We start from the raw sequence: 22,764 nt of genomic DNA, 5'->3' as shown, positions 1-22,764 counted from the left end.
CCAACACACATGGGTAGAGACAATCTCTCCTCATATGCCCAGGTTCTCCACAATTATAGCAAGTACGATCAAAAGACTGCGCGACTCCCTGGCTATCCTGAATCAAATTATGAGATGAAGTTCCTGAGTAATTACCTCTAGAGGCGGGCATAGCAGACTGAATTGGCCTAGCTACAAGTGTTGGCCTCCCTGATCCCTTGGAGTAAGGGCCTTGAAAGTTATCCGAGTTCTTGGCCCTTTTTGCCATTGCCTTAGCCTGACCGTCTCGTCTTACCCCCCTATAGTTTCTTAACATAGTCTGTTAACTCATTAAAGCTTCTCCCAGCAGAAGTCATGTGAACAGATAATACTTGCAACTCAGAATTTAGTCCCTTAATAAATAAACGGATCCTCTCCTCCTCAATAGTCACCAACTATGTAGCATATCTAGACAATGCATGAAACTTGGCCTCATAAGCAGTCACAGACATACCACCTTGTTACAAAGCCATAAACGCATCTTTCTTATGATCTCTTAAAGTTTTAGGCACATATTTCTCCAAGAATAGAGCATGAAACTGGGTCCAAGTGAGTGGAGGTAAAACTGAAGATTTGCATTCCATATAAGCTCTCCACCACTGTTTGGCCTCACCTTGAAGTTGAAAAGTCACGAACTAAACCCCATGCTGATGGACAATTCCCAACTTATGAAGTCTCTCATAGCAATCTAAGATAAACGCATAAGCATCCTCACTCTCAGAACCAAGGAATACAAAAGGTTTTAGCTTCAAAAACTTAGTTAATATTTTATGTTCATTACCAGTTATAACAGAATCCAACAAAGGACTGAAGAAAGCATCAGTACCTACGTTTCCACTAACCTTGGGAGTAGTCATAGCAATAGGAGGGTTGGCGGGAGCTTGAGTTGCTTGAGAAGAAGGAAGAACTCCAGCAGCAAGCAATCCATTCAAGAATGACATGATTTGTTGAGCTAACACTGGGTCTATAGGTGGAACACCAGTAGTCTCAGCCTGCACCTCTTCCTCTTGTCCAACCTCCTCAACATTCTCAATATCAACATTCTCCTCTACCTCTTCATGATGTACGGGAGGGGCCTCATTTTGGGGAATATTTTCGATCGATACCCTATCTATAGCAGGCGCTACTCTTCCACGTCCTTTACCCCTAGCTCTTTCTCTACCGCTGCCTCGACCGCGACCTCTCGTTGCAGATTCCTCAGTTAGAGCATTGACGGAAGCTACGGGCCTGATGTCGTTGTATCTAGTGTTAACCGTCTGCGAACAAAAGAGTGAAGGAGGTTAGATACCAATTTGAATCGACAGATACCAATTGGAATCAAGTTATAGCACGAAGGAGACAAGAGAAAATAGAGAAATTTCCTAAAGTCCTATACCCTCTCGAAGAAAAGTAAAGGCATCCCCGTACTGTTCCGCGAGACTCTACTAGAATCATTTTGGTACATCGAGATCACCGAACCTAGGCTCTGATACCAACTTTGTCACGACTCCGACCATCGTGGTTGGCACCCACACTACCCTCCGGTAGGAGAACCATTACTACAACCCAAAACAAGCAACTAATCTAAAAACTAAGGCATTTAAGTTATGAAAGCAAGTTAAATACTTAAGAAAATAAATAGAGTTCCCATAAACTCTAACAAAAGTCTAGCAATAATAAACTAACATTGCGGAAGTAATGCCTAGAACCTGAAAGTCAATGTACCAAAACATATAACAAGATCCATAAGTCTAACAAGAACGGTCACAACCCCAAACTAATGAACTAATACTAACTAGAACAATTCTAAGTCCGGAATGTGGACATAGACGGAAAGAGAACTCATGGCAGCCCGAAAGAACTGGTTCACCCTTGAATTTGAAGCGACGATCACTGGTCTTCTAAACGAGGTATGTCAATAGTCGCCTGAAGATGTCATGTACTCAACAAAGAAGGAGCAAGTGTAGTATCAGTACACAACCACATTGTACTGGTAGGATCATGCGGCTAACCCACTAAGTGCAACATATATAAGTCATTACAATAATATAATCACATACATATATCGAACATATACAATATTATCAACATTTACGAACAAGGCGCAGTTTCACATTTCTCAAGATGCACAATTATATCAAATCATTGGTCCTCTCATGGAACTCAAACTCAAACTGTTAGCATACCGGAACGTGGTACCCGATCCAATAATATATTATGCCAGAACGTGGCAATCGATCCAAGTTAGTTATGCCGGAACATGTCAACCGATCCATTTAATAAGCCACAATCAAATTCATAAGTCTATCATCATAATCATACAAACAAGTCATGATTCATGGCATTTATCATTCATTTATCCTCAATTACGATTAATGTGATCAATAATGCAACATTCACATGCATACATGTATCATAATGAAGCAAGAACAAACATATATCGCACAATCATAGAATCACAATCATCACCTACCTCGAAACAAGCATGAAACCCTAAGAAATTTGATCCTTCCCTTTCCGAATTTGTTCTGCTTGGTCTTGGTCTACAAACAATCATAATAACACGAAAATCAATAAACAATCGCTAATTACCCGAATCTATAACAATTATATGAACCCTAGATCATACCCAAAATCCCAAACATCTAATTTAGGGTTGTTTCCACCATAATTCTAGATCAAAAACCCTCCCCCATCAATAATTAATTACCCATTAGATTACGTTCTATGAATCGAAAAACGGATTCGGGGAGTTAAAAGCTTACATTTAGCCTTAGGAATGGTGGAAAACTGTCAAGAATCGCCTGGGGTTCGTTCCTTAGCTCTAAAAATGGAAAAGTGCAGGATAAGGATGTTTAGGGGTTTATTTACGACTTTAAGTCACGTTGGACCCGCCACAGCGGAACCCACCCCGCTACAGCGCCCCCGCCCTGGCGGCAAAAATCCCGCCCCAGCAGCTTGCACGGAACCAGTGAGCTATTTTAATAATTCCAAAACCCCATTTCACAACACACCTTTAACCAACGACGCTCAGAAAATACCGTTCAAGCTAAGATCAATTCCGGGAGTTCTACTCACCCGAATTCAATTCCGTAAAGTCGTACGGGTTCCTTAACGACTTCTCTATCCACTCATGTAATCAAAATCATATTTAAATCACCCGATTGTTATCAAATTGCTACGCCTTAATGACTCCGATTTCGTCCAAATTTGGACTAGGTTGGGAAATTTCAAGTTACTACGAAAAAAGTTTTTTGACCCAAAAAACTTTCTCGTTGGTTTTTCTATAACGACGGAACCCAGTCGTTACAAGTTAGCTATTTTTAGGTTTTTAAAATTATGTTATTAGAGTCCTATTTGACTTATATTTAGGAGTTCAGTTCTTTTTATTTGTTATTTGAATTAAATTGATAAGTTAGTATCTTATTTTTCTATTTTTAGCTAGGAATTATATCTATAAATGCAAGCAGAGGCAGAGCCAGGATTTCATGTCAGTAGGTTCTAATTTTTTAAAAAGAAACAACGATCTTAACCTGAAGTAACTATCATCAAACTAACGAACAAATACAAGTATTTAATTCACTAAAAACGAGTAAGGAAATAAATAAGGAAAAAACTGAAAAGGGAGAGACAAGAGTACACATCGAAGGCCGGATGTTGGATAGAAGCAATTAGATCAACAATAAAAGTTAGAACCCTAACTTTTGGAGAAAAAAATTGAGTTAAACTTTTTGAATGTGAGTACAAATCAATAGTCAGATATTGTAGTTTCATAGTACGATATAAATACTATTTTTCTTTTTTTTCATTTAACATTTTTTTGTATTTTAATTTTTTTTAATATAAACCCACCTACGTTTTTAATTAATTCTTATAGATTTTTTATTTTTTTTAAAAATTAATTACGACACAAATACTACTTCCTTACCGATATTCTATTTTTTAATTATTTTTTTTCATAAACACACGTTTAAGATATTAATCCAAAAAAATTGTGTGCCTACCGAGATTCGAACTCACATTTCCGCGGGGGTGAACGATCTCGCTGGGTGCACAGCGACCACTGGGCCTAATGCTTCAATGTGTTTATGGGTTCGCAGGAAATATACATAGACATTGTACTTCATATTTTAATACAAATATAGGGTCTACGGAAAAGACAATGGGTTCGGCCGAACCCCCTTCTGCTACAGTAGCTCCGCCCCTGAATGCAAGTCTCTGGATTATTAATAAAATAATTCTCTTTGATAATACTACAATATTTTTTCTCTCAAAGTCTTTCTCTGTTATTTTCTTAATTTCTTTATCAAAAAACCAACAATTATTACTAAACTTCACACATTTGCTGCTCAATTGAACGAATGTCCTCAAATTAATCAAAATTATCCAATTTTCATTGAAATTATTTGTTTCCCTCTTTTAATTCAAATCTGACCAACTAAATTAACTAAACTCAAACAAAATTAAATTTCAAAACTCATCTCTCCAATGGGGTTTCTAGAGAGTTCGAAACGGGGCGTACCAAAAACGTTTTGTAGCGCAAATGAAAGTCCATAAGTTGTACGCCCTAGACTTTGGGGCGTAAGTCTCAAGCGTAAAGACATATGTTCAAATGTTAAATTTGTTTTTTATTATTAAAAAGTATTTTTTCTATAAACCATTTTTTTATTATTATTGGGATAATGATATTTATACTTTATGGGTGTGTTTGATATGGAGAAAAATATTTTTTAATAATGTTTTCTTATTTTTTTCATGTTTGGTTGGACAAAATTTCCTTATAACATTTTCTCTAGGAAAATAAATTCCTTAAAAATGAGAAAAATGACTTCCTAGGAAAACACGTTCTATGAGTGAGATTCTATGTTTATTGTACCCTCCCACCCACCCAAAGCCCCAAACCTAGAAACTAAGCAAGCAACTTATTTTCTAGGAAAATATTTTTCATGGTAAATACTCTCCTTCATACAACACATTATGTTATCATGTTTTCATATTGTAGTGATTTTTTAAAAATATATATAAATAAAGACAACAATTCCCATAGAAAGTGATATTTTCATAAATAGTTTTCAAATAATCATAGCTGAAATGGATAGGATAGAGATTCCATAACACCATATTCGTGAGACAATTTTATCTATTTTTTGTCATTATTTTATATTTTTACAAGTATATGTGCCCGCGCGTTGCGCGGATAATTTAAAATGTAATATTTTATAATTAAAAATAACTAATAAAATGTACAATGCACTTAATAATATATTTAATTTATTATAATAATAATAATAATAATATATAATAATAATAATAATAATAATACAAATCATTACCTTGTGTATTTGAGCTATATTAAATTAATATTATTAGTACACAATTTAATTTATTTTATATATATATATATATATAGTTTATTCTTTTTATGTTGTTTGAATAAAAATAAATTATGTTAATAATTTATCAATTCTAACCTTCCAGATGAACTATTTGATATCATAAGACTAAATAACATGTTGAAACATTTTATATATGTTTTATTCAAAATTAAAAGATTCAAAATATTATTTATTGTATTAGTTTGTGTAAAATATAATAGAAAATTGATATAAAGGTTTAAATAATCTTAATTAGTACAACCGCTATATTAGATTTAATCAATGTATGTAGAGGATATATTAAATTTTAATTTGAATATATCATAAAACATATAGATATAAAGGAGAGGCTGTTTATTTGAATTTTATCCAATAAAAGCATATTACGTGTAATTATAGTTATCTTTGAATTCAAATTTAAAAAGTTAAAAATTGAAAATTAAAAACTTATCGTATATTTTAAAATCACAATTTTCAACTTAATTTAATGTTGTTATATAATATTGTGAATAGTCTTAAATTTGCTAAATGACTTATAATAGTGATATTGTTCAAGATAGAATTTAACGCTAGCTAGATATAAATAAATATTATTTATCTTAAATTCAAAAGTTTAAATTTTATTTCTCATAAAATTATTTTCCAATTTTGAAATTTGATTGTCCTTTAAAAGTAATATTATGAAAACATAACTTAATGCCTTCTATGTTTATGATAGTGATAGAGATTATCATTTTATAATTTTTGCTATGACAATTCCTCATTTATCTTGTGTTAAGGTTGAAAACCTACAAAAATAAATAAATAAATAAATAATAATAATAATAATAATAATAATAATAATAATAATAATAATAAATATAGGAGACATTAAATTATGTTTATCATAACATTATACTTGAATTATTATTATTATTATTAGTTCTATTTTTTAGATTATAGGTTATATCTTATTAAAAAAATATTTATTTTAAAAAGCAAATAAAAAAATCTGAAATAAAACTTAAAATATTAAATAATATTTAAATGATAAATTTTAAAAGAAACTTCCATACTTGGGTTTTTTTAAATAAATAATTTTAATTTAAAAGTTTTTCAATTTGGTTAGAAGTAGGAGTGTAATGGGAAGTTTTAAAACTCCCTATTTAGTTGGGTAAATATATTTTTTTTCAAAATAAAAATTAAAACACCTTTTTTTTCCATACGTGGTTTTTTTTTTTTTTTTTAAATAAATAATTTTTATTTAAAAGTTTTTCAATTTGTTTAGAAGTGGGACTGTGGGAGTGTAATGGGAAGTTTTAAAACTTCCTATTTAGTTGGATAATTATTATTTTTTTCAAAATAAAGATTAAAACGACATATTTAGTTGGCTTTTTAAAAGAAAAAAAATATATATATATTATAATTATTATAATTATTAGTATAGATTATTATTAATTATTATTTCAATTTTTTTGATCAATAAAAGGTAGAACATAGAGATTATAAGTTGTATTTTTCTTTAAAATATTTATTTTAAAATGTAAATAAAATAAATTGATATAAAACTTCAAAATTAAATATATTATTTAAATGATGAATTTTAAATGAAACATCCATGCGTGGGTTTATAATATGAGGAATTAGATGTCATTTTTAAATGATAAAATTAAATTAATTTTTAAATGTAATTATATTTAATAATTTAAATTAAGTTATTTCAAAGGATAATACTTGATAGTTCCACAAAATTAGGCTCAAAAACTAAATTTCAGATGCATAACTTCCGTGTGTTTTTTTATTTTTATTTTTTATATTTTCAAAGTTTAAATTTTTTATTTTAAACTTGAAAACCACAAAAAATTAGCATTTCTATTTTGAAATTTAATTTAAATATTTCTGTTTTTAGAAGAAAAAAAATAGGATTTGAAATTTTATAATATATTATTTAGTGAAAAGATTTACACTTTTTACAAATTTATTAAAAAATTTGTTCAGAAATAGCAAGGTAGTGGAGGTTTTAATAATACCTATTTAAATTAGAATTATCAACATAATTAATTTAAATTAAGAATAAAAATTGAAAAATTGAATTATAATTGTTTTTAAATTCAAAATTCTAACGGAATATATAAATAGAAAATAAAGAAAAAAGAAGAGAAAAAAACTACGTTTTAGTATCTAAAAAAGAGGTGCTTTCAAGGATAAAGATAGGATTAGTTACTTATGTTTTAAAATTTAAATTTAAATTAATTATTTAGACAATTTTGATAATATTTTATATAATTAGCATAAACAAAATTTTTAAATATTCGCTTATTTTTCTCCCTACACAACTCATCACCCACGTTTCCAAAATTATTTTTTTTAGACTTTTATTATATATAATATAAATATATAAAATAATAGATTGGAGAACAATAATTAAAAAGATGAGTAGATGTAATATTTAATATTTTTTAAATCCGACAATTTAAGAATTTATGTGGTGCTAACCTATTTAATTTTATATTCAATATTTAATTTTATATAAATATATTTTAATTCCTAAATCATTGCACTCTTATGTGTACATGCAATATATTTTAAAAACCTAAATTATAGCATTATTACTTGTACATGCAATTATCTACCAGATATTTTGTCGTAATATAATTTACATAACAATAGGCTAAATTGATTTGTTTTTTAAAATTTATTTAAATATAAACATAAATTTGTTATTCCAAAACTTTAGCAGAGCATTATTGGGGTAGTTCTATATGTATTTTTTTTAAACGTAAGAATATTATTTTCTTAAATGGTACAATTATTTAATAGAGAAATTTGCACATGATCACTTCTTTACCTGATATATGAAAATGAGTAATAGGAAATGAATTTGCATTTACCATCACAATCGAAAAGAAAAGCCAAAGCCGAAATTGAGAAGATCTTCATCATTCTCAAGAATTATCGGCAAAGCACTTGATTTTGAGATTAACCATTCATTCTTGTCTTTTTTATGTGGAAACAACCATCCAAAATTCAAATGGTTAGTACTGATGTAAAACTAAACCATCCCTTCGGGAATATCAGATAAAATTGATGCAAAACTAATCAGTAATCACAAATTCTTGAACATAACAATAAAATAAAATACAAATTAAATTAATGAATAAAAATAAGAATTGAAATTTTATCTTCACGTAGAAATAACACTATCCTACAAATAATTCAATAAGAAATAATGATCATTTATACTATATGAACAATTATTTGGATGATAATTACATAAAAATTCAACCAATCACCACAAAATAAAAAGCAAAAAAAAAAAAAAAAACGTGAGAAAAAAATGTCCGTGAGAGAAGGGAATGGGAAGTAGGAGGAGTGGTGGTTTCCAACGCTGCTCTGTCATTTTGATTTTATAAAAATTTAAAATTAAAAATAAAACAATCATAAATCACTATTAAAACTGTCATAAATATATTATCTTTTAATGAAGTTAAAATCAAATTCATAATTCAAACCACATAGCAATTATAGATTTAGTGGAATTTTCAAAATTCAAACCACATAACTGTTATTTATTTTCAAATTAATTATCTAATTTTAATTAGTTACCTTTATTTTAGGAATCACTACTGCCCTTTTTGTAACTCAAAATTTAAAAGATAACAATATTTATCTAAAGTTTAAACTGATCCCACTAATTTTATACTAAATAAAATTTTAAATTAATTTAGTTAATTTAATTATAAATTTAAGTTTAATTCTTTAAAATTGAGACGTTGTAAAATTTTGATTTTATCCATAATATGTATTTTTTTATTTTTAGAAAACGTGGGAAGTTAGACTTTTTTTTAAAAAAAAAATTAACTCAAAATCGTGTTTTCAATTTTTTTTCCTTTTTCGTTTGTAATTTTTCATTTTTATTTTTATTTTTATTTTCGGATTTTAAATTAATTTAGTTAATTTAATTATAAATTCAGATTATTATTATAAAATACACTATTCAGTTGGATTTTTTTTTAAAAAAAAATTATACTATTAGTACTATTATTATTATTATTATTATTATTATTATTATTATTATTATTATTATTATTCTTGTTATTGTTATTTATTAAATAGATACTTTTTATTAATAAATTTAACTATTATTTTTCAAACTCAAAATTCAAGAATAACACGTTTTTTTTTTAAAAAAACATTTTTTATTAAGTGAAAAACTCTAACTTATCTTCTAAAATAATAACTTATTTTCTTAAAAAAAAAACAAATTAATTATATTGAATTAATTGATAATTTAAAAGTTAAAAAGTAGAGATTAATTGTGACGCTGACACGTAAGCGCTATCACCATATATATATATATTTTTTTATTTTTATTTTTATTTTCTTTTTGAATAACACAGGAAGTTATACAATTAGTTTGTTAGAATTGGTGTAGTTAACGTAAACAGATTTTAAAAACTGTTTTTAATTTATGTTTTTTTTTTGAACTTTTTTGTTTTTTAAATTGTTTTTTATTTAATATATCTATAAATTTTGTGGTGTTGACACGTATGTATTTTTTCCTCTCCTATTATATATAGATAGATTCTTCTTCTTCTTGGAGATATATAAATAATAATCATTCTAAATATTACTTGAAGATGGGAATTTTATAAATCGATATTGATTCTATTTTAAAGATTATCTCAATTATTATCATTTTTGCATTGTTATCTATATCACATAATAACTATAAAAAAAAATTCTCTATATAGTGATTTTTTGAATTTATTGGGAGAATTATTGAAAAAAATACTTTCTTATTTCTTAATAATAAAATTATAGAATTGAAGATATATGAGATATACACCTCATAAATCATGAGACTTACACCCTGTATTTTAGGGCTTAAATCTCGCCTCATGCTGTGTAAAGTATCTCGCCTCGCACCACCGTCTTTTAGAACAGTGCTTTGATCTTCTTAGTCTGATAGTATAATGAAAGATAAACTTAACTACTAAATAAAAGTAGAGAAGTATTTTCGATCTTTTTCCGTCTTTAAAAAAAGTAACAATTATAGGGGTATTAAGTCGTTAAGTCACACTATAAAATTTTGAAAGAAAGCGATGAGATGAGGGTGAGAATGTGTATGTCTATTTTCAAGAATTAGTTTGGATTTATGTCATGGTGATGGGCCAGGAGGCAAGAGGTGTATCAATGGCCTACATTAGGATGATAAAGGACATGTACGGAGGAACTAATACATGGGTAAGAATGGTGAGAGGAGACTAAAATCATTTTTCTATGGAGATGGGGTTACACCAAGGATCAACTCTTAGTCCATTGTTATTTGCCTTGGTGATGGGTGAATTGATGCGAGACATTCAAGATGAAATGTTGTGTTGTATGTTATTTCCGGATGACATAGTACTAATTGATGAGACGCGCAATGGAGTTAATACTAAGTTGCCTTGGTGATGGGTGAATTGATGCGAGACATTCAAGATGAAATGTTGTGGTGTATGTTATTTTGGATGACATAGTACTAATTGATGAGGTGCGCAATGGAGTTAATACTAAGTTAGAGGTGTAGAAACTAACTTTGGAGACTAAGGGTTTAGTTTGAGCATGACCAAGACAGAGTATATGTAGTGCAAATTCAATGAATCAAGGCATGTGATAGGCGTGAAAGTGAGGCTTGACACATAAAATATCTCCAAGAGAGACAAATTCAAGTATCTTGGGTCTATAATCTAGGAGAGTGGAAACATCGACGAATACATCATATTGGTGCGACATGGATGAAGTAAAGGCTTCTCTTTTGAATCTTGTGTGATGAAAAGATACCGCCAAAATTCAAAATTTGATAGAATGGTGCTTAAACCAACATTGTTGTATAGGGCGCAGTGTTGTCTAGTAAAAAATTCTAATGTCTTGAAATGTATGTGAAGGAGATGAGGATGTTGAGGTGGATGTGTGGTCAAACTAGGAGCGATGACAATAGAAATGAGGATATTCGAGATAAGGTGGAAGTTGTCTTTGTGGTGGACAAATGAGGGAAGTAAGATTGAGACAGTTTGGACATGTGAAGAGGAGATGCATGGACGCACCAGTGAGGAGGTGCGATGAATTGATTAAAGTGGGTACGAGAGACAAAGATAGGCAAAATAAGTATTGGGGAGAGGTGATAAGACATGACATGACGTAGCTCCAGATTACGGAGGACATGACCTTAGATAAGAGGATGTGGAGAACACATATTAAGGTAGAAGGTTAGTAGGTAGTGTAGTGTTGTCTTGCTTAGGGCGATTGGTGTTTGTCATGGTACTAGTAGTATTATTGTAGTTCTTATTTATTTTTTTTTATCATTGTTTATTAGTATTTTCAATAGTCCGTCCTAGTATTTTGTTTACTGTATTTCGATTATCACTTTATTTTATTGTTGTTTTTCGACACCTTTTCAATAAACTTGACATTGTTATCTTGTTGCTTTCTATTATTTCCTTTATTGTCTTCCTCTTTGCACCTGGATTTGTTGCACTTGAGCCGAAGGACATTCAGAAAACAATCTCTCAACTTCTATGAGGTAGTGCTAAAATCTACAATAGATTCTACCCTCCCTAGACCTCACTTGTGAATTTCGATGCATATGTTGTTTTCTGTTAGGTGAAACATTAGAGTAAAAAGTTACTAAATAGAAATAAATTCTTTTTTTAAAAAAAAAAAAAACAAAGTTGAAATTCCCTTCCTCTTTTTTTAAAAAAAATTATTTTTAAGAAAATTATTTTCCTAAATAAAAGTAACATGAAAAAATTAAAAAGCATTTTTATTCCTCCATACCAAACACAAATGTATTACACATGTACTGCCAATATGCTTATTCACAAACAACAATTACGAATGACTCATCATATTAGTAGTTGTCCAAGGCTTGTGCACTAACGAGTCATTTGGTAAAAAAATAAATAATGCAGGAATTAATAGTGCAGGGTGTATTTTTTATCTAGTGTTTGGCTCATTGCTTCTGACCCCATCTTGTGTTTAAATTAAAACTCTACAAAAAGCTTCTTTTTAATTATACCTTTACATTATTATGAGATTTTCTATTTTATGTAATCGTCAAGATAGATAATTGCCGAACAATATTATATTTTTATGACCTTCTAACTAGCTAGGAGAAGAACAATTTTGTTGTCATGTTTGCTATTTTCTCACTTGAATTATTTGAGGGTAAACAATTGTTATCTTAATAAATTAATCACTTAAAAATGTTAATTTTCAATTTAGAATAGATAGACCATCTACTTTTAAAACCGAAAAGACGGTAAAAATAGTAAAATCAAATAAATCTACATTTACATATAAAAATTGCAAGTTGTAGTTTTAATATGTATGCAATTTATATATTGTTCAAAATACAAACAATTAGAAACCACATATAAACCAACAAATAATATATTCAATTAAAGATCACAAACGTCATGTGATGATATATTTGCCTTTTCAATTAGTAAATGTTAAACAACTCACATTTTAAATATTGTATTGATATGTATTGCATTTATTTATTAACAAACAACTCTCTAAATAATAAAATTAGTAAGCTAATTTATTCAAATAAATTTACTAGTACAAGTATAAAACAAAAAATCAGGAAAATAAATAAAATGATTTGAGGAATGTTTTTGTCCTTACATAGATAATCCATGGTATTAAATCCAATGTATTACTAATATCACCACATGGAAGGTATTAGTAACACCTCCTATAATACCATGTAGGGTGTATAACTAATCCATGGATTAGTTATACTTAGGCTCAAAAATTCTACCAAGCATAGTACTAAATAATACAATACATAATACATGGACTATTTCTCCTAATACCTCCTACCAAATGATCCCCAACTCCTTTCTTGGTAAGAAATACTAGTCTAACCACATGTTTCATGCTTCTTTCTTCATAGTCCTAGCTAAAGAATTGTGATTTCAGTAATAAGAGAGCAGCACATATAAGGAAAAACTCAATCTCTCCTGGTGACTGGCGTAAGACTTCGAAAGCAATCAAAGATACTGATTAACAAAAAAGAGAACAGATTGTTCCCTCAAGCCTCAATCGACATCGGTCACTCAACACCTCATCCCCCTCAGCACAAGTGTGAGACGGGTCTAGCTCTATACTATGGTAAGAAAATGTACAATAGGTTACTAAATCCCAAAACCTAGCCCCATAAGACAAAGACTACCCAAAACCGTATAGAGAGACAACACTTTATGTATGGTTGAACAGTCTGCAACTTAAGTCAAGCTACTGTTGCAATGGGAAAATATGAGTAGACAAATTCTCTAAAATCAAGATACAAGTAAAATATCATACTAGAGCAAACAGACCATACAGCCAAAAGAAGTCTCATCTGCATAAATTTTTGGAACTATAGTCCTCATTCCAGGATATATTTCTAACTAAGCATTGAATGACTTAACAGAATTCAATATAGATATGCAACAGGACTGCCATCTGGTGGTAAAAAAATCAAAAAAAAAAAATCCTCTTTACATTTCCAGATAATGAGATAAAGCAAAATTGAAACTAGAATATGTATATTGCTATTACTCCTGCAATTACACAGAAGTGATTCAAAATTTTACCTCACTGTACTACTCTGACAATTGGGCCCATCATGATCGATCACATTCAGCTACTTATATAAGCTTTTCAAGTTCATCCATATCTGCAGCAGTTCTTTCCCGTGAACCAGTCAAAGGATCTTTTGGGCTGGTTTGAACATTGGCATCTGAAGGCTGCTTCTCGCATTCTATATCATATTTTTCAGGTTCATCAATCCCTGCAGCATTTTCTTCCTGTGTGTCTTGTGGGATGGTTTGCACACTAGCATCTGGAGGTTGCTTCAAAGCAGGATCAGCATCTTTTTTGACACCAATATCCTTGGTAGAATTACTAGACTGCAACCACATAAACTGCAAAGCTTGGCCTTGCCAGATTTTGCCATTCGAAAATGCTCTTTCAGCAGAACGGCGCGTTGGGAAACATATACTAGCAGATATGTTTGACATTTCCGAGCCATTATTACCATCTTGAGGCTCCAAATCTTCCATCTCAACGGAGGGAGGGTCACCAAAAGTGGAGAAATGTTCCTTCAAGACAGTAACCTAGAAAAGGAAACCCATTTATAATTTATCACACAGCTAAGAACATGAAAAAAGAATCTACAATCAACCTAGACTGTTGTAGCTAACCAAGGGAGATGACACTAGTGAAAAGTACTACAGAATGTTTTCAGTTCCTTCCTCACATATTTAGAAGAAATAGGGGGAACCTAAAGTTGGCAGAAGAAACATTGAAGAAGATCAAGATTTACAATTATGAGAATAGACAAATATACATAGTTCATACGTTGGCCACCGGAAAGTATAAGAAAATAAATGAACAATCTTCAATGTGCGGACTCCATCTTTCGGAATCCCACCCTAGTGAGAAGGAGAAGATGGTAATGACACAGGTATGCCTCTAACACAATAACAGCTCTGCCTTAGAAGAACATTTAAGGCACAAATCCTAGGCAGCATAAGCAAATATAACTAGAGCATATTCACATAATCATTTGCAAATACTGAAAAATTTCAACTATTTGAGAGGTTTAGAAGAGATTACATTTGCAAGACCACTTGGCATAGGTGGAAGGACTTTGAAGGCAGTGGGACGATTGTCTAGTTTGTATCTATTGAAAACAAAAGCTGCACCATGTGGTGCCACTGGAGGAATTGACTGTCTCAAGCTTGAAGGTTCCTGTGTAGCTGCAGCAGAACATGATATAGGACAAGAGCGCTCTGCATTTTCTGTTGATCTGCTATTATCGGATACTGCTTCAGCTTGTGTCGAGGATACATCATTAAGTCGCATGGGGCTTGACCTCACTTTTGTAGAATCTGATACTGTTTCTCCTTCCTTCTGTTTCTCCAGATCCTGGTCAGAGACTGCTTCAGCTTTCACACCTACAGCCTGCACAAATGTAACCATAAAACGGTGGAAGAGAGGGTCTCATTATTAGTTTCTTCTAAAAATCAATCAAATTATATTCTATATACATGGGGAGAAAAAACAAAGTACAAGCCGCAATAAACATGAGATCTGCTTCATGTAACTAATTAATTCTGAAGACAAATTAATTGATATAGTTACACGAAAAAGAGTATTAACTTGTACAGTTCAACATGAAGTTATATCATCATATGTGGGAGGGGGGAGAAAAGAAAGAACTGCAACAAACACTCCATCTAATAAGCAATTCCAGAGACAAGGTATTCCCTGTAGTCACCCCCTCATTTGGTTATTAAAAAAAGTACTTCTACAGTTAATGACTAGGAAGCATATCAGAAATGCAAGTCTGAAAAAAAGCATATCTTTATAGTAATTCCAAAAAAGCATGTCATGGAATACTTCAAGTTGATGAAAGTAAACAAAGAATATCAGATAAATATTCTTGTGCATATCAGATAAAGCATGTCACTCGCAATAAATATCACATATCTAAAAATCATAAAGAATATTTGATGTCAACTTAAACAAACACTTTCTTTGGACAGTATGTGAAAAAAGAACAGGTAATTACTTGCTTCTCAAGTTTATTCAACTGACGTCGGAACTCATTGCGCTTCTGATCAAGCAGCTCCTGCTTCTTGCGCAATTCTTCCTTCAAAAGTTCTAAGCTTGCCACCTTTGTTTGCAGAGCTGGTGCAGCTTTGGGACCATTATGAGCCACAGGCTTAGGTAAAGCAGAAGTAGGTGATGGAGCAACAGGACCATGTTCAGCAGCTTTTGGGGCTGAGGACTGGATATTGTCTTTTCCTTTATAAGGAACAGATAGGTGGGGTGGTACTAAACTGGATGTCACTCCACGAGGAGTTAAAGGTGAATTACTAACACCATTTACTCCATCATCCATAATTCTATCCCTGTTTGCCCATAAAAGCTTTATAAATCGGTTTCCCATCACAGCATCAGGTGCCTTTAAAGCAGCCTCAGCTTCTTCTCTCTTAGAAAATTGAACAAAAGCTCGATCAGCACTCAGTGGGATGTGGATGTCAATGACCTCCCCAAATTTTTTGAAATGTGAAAGAAGAGCATCTAGTTTGTTGTCTCTCTGTGGTATGCCTCTCACAAACAGAGTGCGAAGAGCCTTTTGAGAAGGTTTTCTTATATTATGTCCAGAACTACTTTGGGGCATGGAAGAAAAATCCTTCATTTGTGGGTCAATAGTTTCTTCATTCATTAGCTTCCCTGGAAGAAATATGCCCTGACTGCTACCGAGTAAATCTTTTCCCGTTTCATCAAAGCTTGAAGCATTTCCTGTACAAGCAGTTCTCTCTTTTACATTCAACTTATTTTTAGACCTTCGGTTTCTTCCCCACACACTCTGAGATCCTGTAGCTGCCTTAGCACCTCTTAGTGGATGCTCAAGATCAAAGGCATTACACAGCCCAACTTGATCATTGTCAGAGGAGTCTTCAACTAACAAACGACCAGTATCATCGAAGTTGGATGGATTTAAATTCTGGAGTGCTGCTGAAGTTTCAGAACGATCATTTGACCATAAAGGCTGATCAGGATCATAGAAATCAGCTCCCCCGGCCATAGAACCATCAACAAAAGCATCAGTCAAGCCCAATGCATCATCAATCACTGGAAATTTGCTTTTGTTATGTAAAGCTTTGCCACTAGCCAATGAGCCAGAAGGACCTATCACAGGTAAAGATCCTTGTCCAGTAACTGGTCCAAGCATGTGCGCGTTAGGAAGTGACACAGGAAGATTAAACTGAGAAAGGCTCTGCAATTTGGAAAACAATAGCATAAAACCAAACATCCCTGCTTAAAAAATTAGTTAGCTACAAGAATAGAGTGCAGACAGTACATGAATTGGGAATCTTGACTCGACTTACAAAAGCTTAAATTAAAAGAGATGAATATCAAGTAACAGAACAGTCAATCAGCATCAACATTTAGAAGAAAAAAAGCACTCTAAAACATGATTGACAAAAACCATTCCCCCACAGAAAACAAGAACGTGAGATACAGTAATAACTATTTGTCAGCTGAAAGTCCACACACCTGAACATCTTCAACAACAATACGATTTACTCCGTGCTCCATCGGGCACATATCTCCTCTTAGGCAAAATCCACGCTCCTCAAAGTCTCTACATCTCTGCCTTGGAATACCCATATTCATGGTACGATTCAAGGATGGCCTGAGAGTTCCCTGGAAACCAACGGAATGAAGTGTATCAAGACCGCCATTAGAAATTCCTGGAACCATTCCAAATGCACTCCAAGATGAACTCTGTGCATTAGCAACATTTTCCACCCCTCTTCCAGTAAAGAGACCAGGAGTAACAGAGCCCTGTGGAAACAGTTGAGATGCAATATCCACTGAGCTGAACCTGGAATCACGTTGGCCCCAAGCATTAAGGTCTCTTCCTCGACCCCTACTGTTACCAGCATCACCGAACAGTGATTGATTCACCCTCATTCTTTGGTATGAATCCGGAGGGGCTCTCGAAAATGAGCCCATACCTCGTCTTCTTGGGAACTTGGTTTCACTTAACTGAGAGTTCCCTTCCCCATAAGGATGTCCATTTTCAAAAGGCTTGTTTCGTTTCCTGAATGGTCTACTGAAAACTGGTTCAACATCCTCTGTCTCTTCAGATTGAGAATGCAATTCTCTCCTACGATGCTTGTGATTGCGATCATCATCATCCTCTTCACTGATTTCTTTCTCTTCAGGATCATTGTTGCTATCAGAAGATGGAAAGGCTGGCTTTGAAGATGAAACTTTAAGCTCCATGAGTCAACACTCAACCTTGTTTATGACCAAAGTTTGTATGCCCCAGATTAATAAGATAATCAAATTATTTAAACAGGCCCCATCAATCAAAGTGACCAGTGCCTGAAAGGTGGGGACAAGAATAGGTAGGTAAGACAAAAATCTTATGCAAGCATGACAAGTTGAATTTCACAATTTTATTAAACTCGAAAACGCTTTTCCACATGCAAAATAAAGAAAAAAAGCCTTTTTCTTTGGAGGAACTAGAATAGACCACAAAATTAAACATCATTTAAAAAGAGAGCACTTTCACAATAAAAATGCAGAATTTTTTTTTTACCATGTAAAGAAATTTCCAGCACTATGGACTCATTGGCTTGAAAACCACAAAGCCAGTGCAGATGCCCCCTACGCGTCTGACCTCCAACATTGAGAGGACAGATGATCATACCAAAAGAAAGGACTACACAGTACAAATGTCATGAAACATATGAGATTGATCCTTTATAAGGCTCTGTCATCAATATAACCAGCTAACATGGAAACCATGACGGTGTAAATGTGCAGGGTTCCAAAAAAACTATCAAAAGTTCAGATACTATGAAAAACAGACATCGTAAGTTCGAATCGACACACAAATGAAAGGTTCTTCTTTTATCATACCATTCTTAATTAGCCTCTCTACCTCACACAATGTAGGGGTAAGGTTTGCATACACCCCATCCTCCCTAAGCCCACTTGTGGGACCACACTGGGTATGTTGTTGTATTTGTAATCAGAGTTATTAAAATAAAAACACTATAAGTAATGTAGAAATTTTAAATAATTATGTAGGAAAAGGTATATGATTTTTATACTACTTATTTTCTTATGTTATTCTATTTCTCACACATTCAATCCCCTCACCCAAAAATGAAAAAAGGCAAAATCACCTCATTTCGAATAATTCAAAGGCAAAATTGGTGTCTTTTCCCTTGTTTTGGAGCACCGTTAGTAAAACAAGTATTTTTGAGCTAGTTGACTAACCGCGGGGGCATTTTGAGCCAAAAACATAACAAAGGGTAAATACAACCTAGTTTGAATAGTTCAAGGGTATTTTTGGCTCTTTTCCCTAATTAAACTAATCCTAGCAAAATCTGTTGAATCAATTTATTGGTCCTCACCGCTCAACTCAACAATGTTGTACAGTCATGTGGATTCATTTGATAATGAATTCAGTTCAAACAAAATTCATAAAATCAATGATTTTTAAATTCCCTAGCAAAAGCACCTAGAATAATATTTATTGAGCAACAAAGATATAACCAAGAAATTATTCATGTTAATGTCTCACATTGGTTGAGAAATGATTTGTTATTTCCTTATATGGTGTTGAGTAATCCATACCTCATATACTAGGTTTGGGGTTGAATTGAAACCAAGGTTCGTTTCCTTTTCTTGCAAAAGCTTTTGTAGGGTGATAGCTAATAACTTGAGTTTTCAAAAGGAGGAGCACTTGGTCACCTTACGTTGGTGGCTAAGACTCAAATCGATTACCTACTCCTTAGGAAGAGTTATAGAGGTCTATGCAAGGATAGTAAGGTCATACCGAGCGAGAACCTTACACCTTAGCATAAGTTCTGGGTAATGGATCTAGAGATTAGAAGGACAAGGAGAAGGAGGGCTTTGTATGACCAACCAATGATTAAGTGGGAGTGGGTGGGGTGGGATGTGACTAATGATAAAAATTCAGGAGTTAGGAGAGAAGTTGATGGCTATGGGGGCTTGGGATATTAATGGGGCCGCAAATAGTATGTGACTAGGACAACTAATTATATTAGGGAAGCAGAGGGCAACTTTGGTGGACATAGAGGGAAATGGTGATGGAAAGGAGAGTGGAAGCCAAAAAGGTTGCTTACATGATGTTAGTGGAGAGGAAAAATGAGGAGGAAAAGAGGACGAATAAGGAGAGGTATGAGATTGTAAAAAAGGAAGAACGGATAGCATTTACGGCGGCTAAATGACATTTAAATGTATGTACAAGGAGCTTGAGGATTAAAGTGGGTAAAATAAGTTGTATAGGCTTGCCAAGGCAAGAGAGAGGAAGGCTCCTTGATCAAAGTGAGATGCATTAAAGACGAGGTTGGCAAAGTATAGGGGAAAAGGCACACATTAGACAAAAATGGCAGGCATACTTCCATAAACTCTTAAATGTGGAGGGAAACAAGAATATTGTGCAGGGTGATTTAAAGCACTTCAAGAGTTGTCGAGATTTTGCGTATTATAGGTGCATAAAGTTTGAGGAGCTTAGGAGGGCAATTCGTAAGATGAGAGGGGATGAGAGACCTGGCCAGACGAGATTGCAGTAAAATTTTAGAAGGGTTTATGACCAAGAAAATAAAGCTCACAACTCATTTTCTTTAATATAGTATGAGTCAAGCCCCTCCCCATGATTGGTTTGCCAAGTATTTATCTTTTTTATTTTTTTAATTTAAAGATGAGAAGATCATATATTGGGAAAAAGACAAATGGTGTTGTGGCAACATAAGTATATTGAATCCCTCTCCGTAAAAACAAAATGATTTTGCATTAAGAGTGTGTTTAGTATGGAGGAAAACATTTTCGAGAAAATATTTTTCAATTTTCTTATGTTTGGTTGGTCAAAATATTTTTGAATACATTCTCTCTAGAAGGGCTCCTTAAAAATGAGATGACTTCCCTAATGAATGTAAGGGAAACAAGTTTCATAAAGGACATTCCAAGTTCATTGCCTCCTCCGCGCCCACCCAGCATCCCCAATGCCCCCTCCCCCGTTTGACATCCAATTTCCCACCACCCCTGGACCTCACTCCCCGTCGTATCCCACTCACATTATATTTTGCTAGATTATATATAAGTACCTTTGGGATAATATATTTTTGCTTATTGACCAAACACTACAAAATAAGTAAGACACTCAATCTCATGGAAAACATTTTCCCACGTACCAAACACACCTCATGGAAAACATTTTCCCACGTACTAAACACACCTGAAATGTTCAATACTTGTAAAGATACAATGCAATCTTTTTTTTTTTATGACAAGGGAAACCCGCAGCCACTACCCTTTGGGTGCGCACAGGGTAAAACCCCAGCTCCTATGCAATAGCTCGCAAACCACATAGGAGAGGTAACCCGCACTAGGCAAATCCGGTGCGACGAGCTCGACCCAGAAGGCAAACCCCTTGCTTTCGCTGGTAAGGGGTTTCGAACTTTAGACCTCCAACATGGAAGTCCCAAGCCCAAACCACTGGGCCACTCTAGCATGCTATCTTCATCCTTTACATCTTAAATATTACACCAAAAAGACAAAAGTTATAAACATTTGTATATAAGTTGATATACAATAATCTTTTTCCCATTGAAACATCTAGCATTTCTTTCCTTCCATACACTCCAGCATATGCGAGGATGGTGCTCCAAATCTTTTGAAGATGTTTGCTTATACCCGAGAGTTTCAACAATTTAGTAGCGGTCTTTATTGTGTATGGCAGAATAATGGTTATCTTGAAAATACGAAAGTAGAGTGTCCAAATTTGTCCAGCCTCGGTGCAATGCAAAATAAGTGGTTGCCACTCTTCACTCCACTATTACACATGAAGCGCAATGCAAAATAAGTGGTTTCCACTCTTCGGTCCACTATTACACATGAAACCTGCTACAAATCATTAGTCCTCTTCTGTGTTTGTAAATTTGCTTTAGAGTTCCAAATTTGCTTCATTGGCAAATTGAGGGGCTAACATGCATTTACAGTGAGATTCCCACTTTATTGTCATTCCATAATGTAGTCCTCAACTTGTTCATTGGAAGACACGATCTCTATGTTTTCCAAGTCTTTCAGTAGAGAACAATAATGGGGTCTCCCAATCAAAACAATTTCTTTTAAATGAAATTTATCAAGTGTTACTATTCCAGCACTTCTGGGGTGTGGTTCTCCTAAGGTTGAATAAACTAGCTTTAGGGGTGTAGTTCTCCCAAGGTTGTATCACATTGTAATGACCATTTAGAGCCCATAGTTCAACATTCCATATCGCCCCCAAGGATTTTGTCTATTGGCAAGAGCACAATGCATGATGTGTAGGTTACAAGGATGTCATAGGCTCAAACTTACAGCAGACAAAAAGTTAGTATCTATGTGAAAAGGGAATATCGCAAATAAGAGACAAGGTAAATGGGGCATAAAGAGAAAAGTGAGAAGTGAAGCACATGTTGCTTTAACATGAAGTGTAATATATATGTTAAGTTTATAAAGATCTAATGTATATTTAGTAAAATAAAAATTAAATTACAATTCATACAACAAATTTCAGCATTAAATATGCTAGTTTCCATATTAATAAAACTCAAAATTGAAATTTACGGAGACAACTGATTCTCACTGGAATCACTTTATGCATCTGTTAAGTCCCGTAAGTTTCTAGATTTAAAATTTTGATAATTACGGGCTTAATAGAATGTGTCGGAGTATAAAGCTCACGTGATCTAAATGAAGTGTTTAGGATATGATAATATGTACTGTGTGAATTATAAGTGTTTGAAATAATAAATAACCAAAGAAAAACAGGGAAAGAAAA

At 32.8% G+C, this 22,764-nt stretch overlaps 2 protein-coding genes across 2 annotated transcripts in view; both read right to left on the bottom strand.

The window, feature by feature from the left end:
• Window positions 1–22,764, bottom strand: part of LOC125819829 (protein ANTHESIS POMOTING FACTOR 1) — a 259,792-nt gene that overhangs the window by 112,135 nt on the left and 124,893 nt on the right.
• LOC125819770 (zinc finger CCCH domain-containing protein 41-like) lies at window positions 14,018–18,293 on the bottom strand. Its single transcript, XM_049499213.1, has 4 exons — window positions 17,457–18,293; window positions 15,961–17,175; window positions 15,003–15,350; window positions 14,018–14,500 (listed from the first exon to the last, which is right to left on the bottom strand). Exons 1-4 carry the CDS (start codon window positions 18,189–18,191, stop codon window positions 14,033–14,035), a joined length of 2,766 nt encoding a protein of 921 aa, XP_049355170.1. The 5' UTR covers window positions 18,192–18,293; the 3' UTR covers window positions 14,018–14,032.

The sequence above is a fragment of the Solanum verrucosum genome, unplaced genomic scaffold (genome assembly GCF_900185275.1).
Source record: "Solanum verrucosum unplaced genomic scaffold, falcon-dt-bn FXZP01000239.1, whole genome shotgun sequence".
NCBI classification, from domain to species: Eukaryota; Viridiplantae; Streptophyta; class Magnoliopsida; order Solanales; family Solanaceae; genus Solanum; species Solanum verrucosum.
This window is presented reverse-complemented; position numbering and strand designations above follow the sequence as displayed.

Coding starts and splice junctions, on each gene's coding strand:
- LOC125819770 (XM_049499213.1), bottom strand. CDS start 18,191: ATGGAGCTTAAAGTTTCATCTTCAAAGCCAGCCTTTCCATCTTCTGAT. Junction 15,351..15,960: donor TGAATAAACTTGAGAAGCAA/GTAATTACCTGT, acceptor ACATTTGTGCAG/GCTGTAGGTGTGAAAGCTGA. Junction 14,501..15,002: donor TGCCAAGTGGTCTTGCAAAT/GTAATCTCTTCT, acceptor TTCCTTTTCTAG/GTTACTGTCTTGAAGGAACA.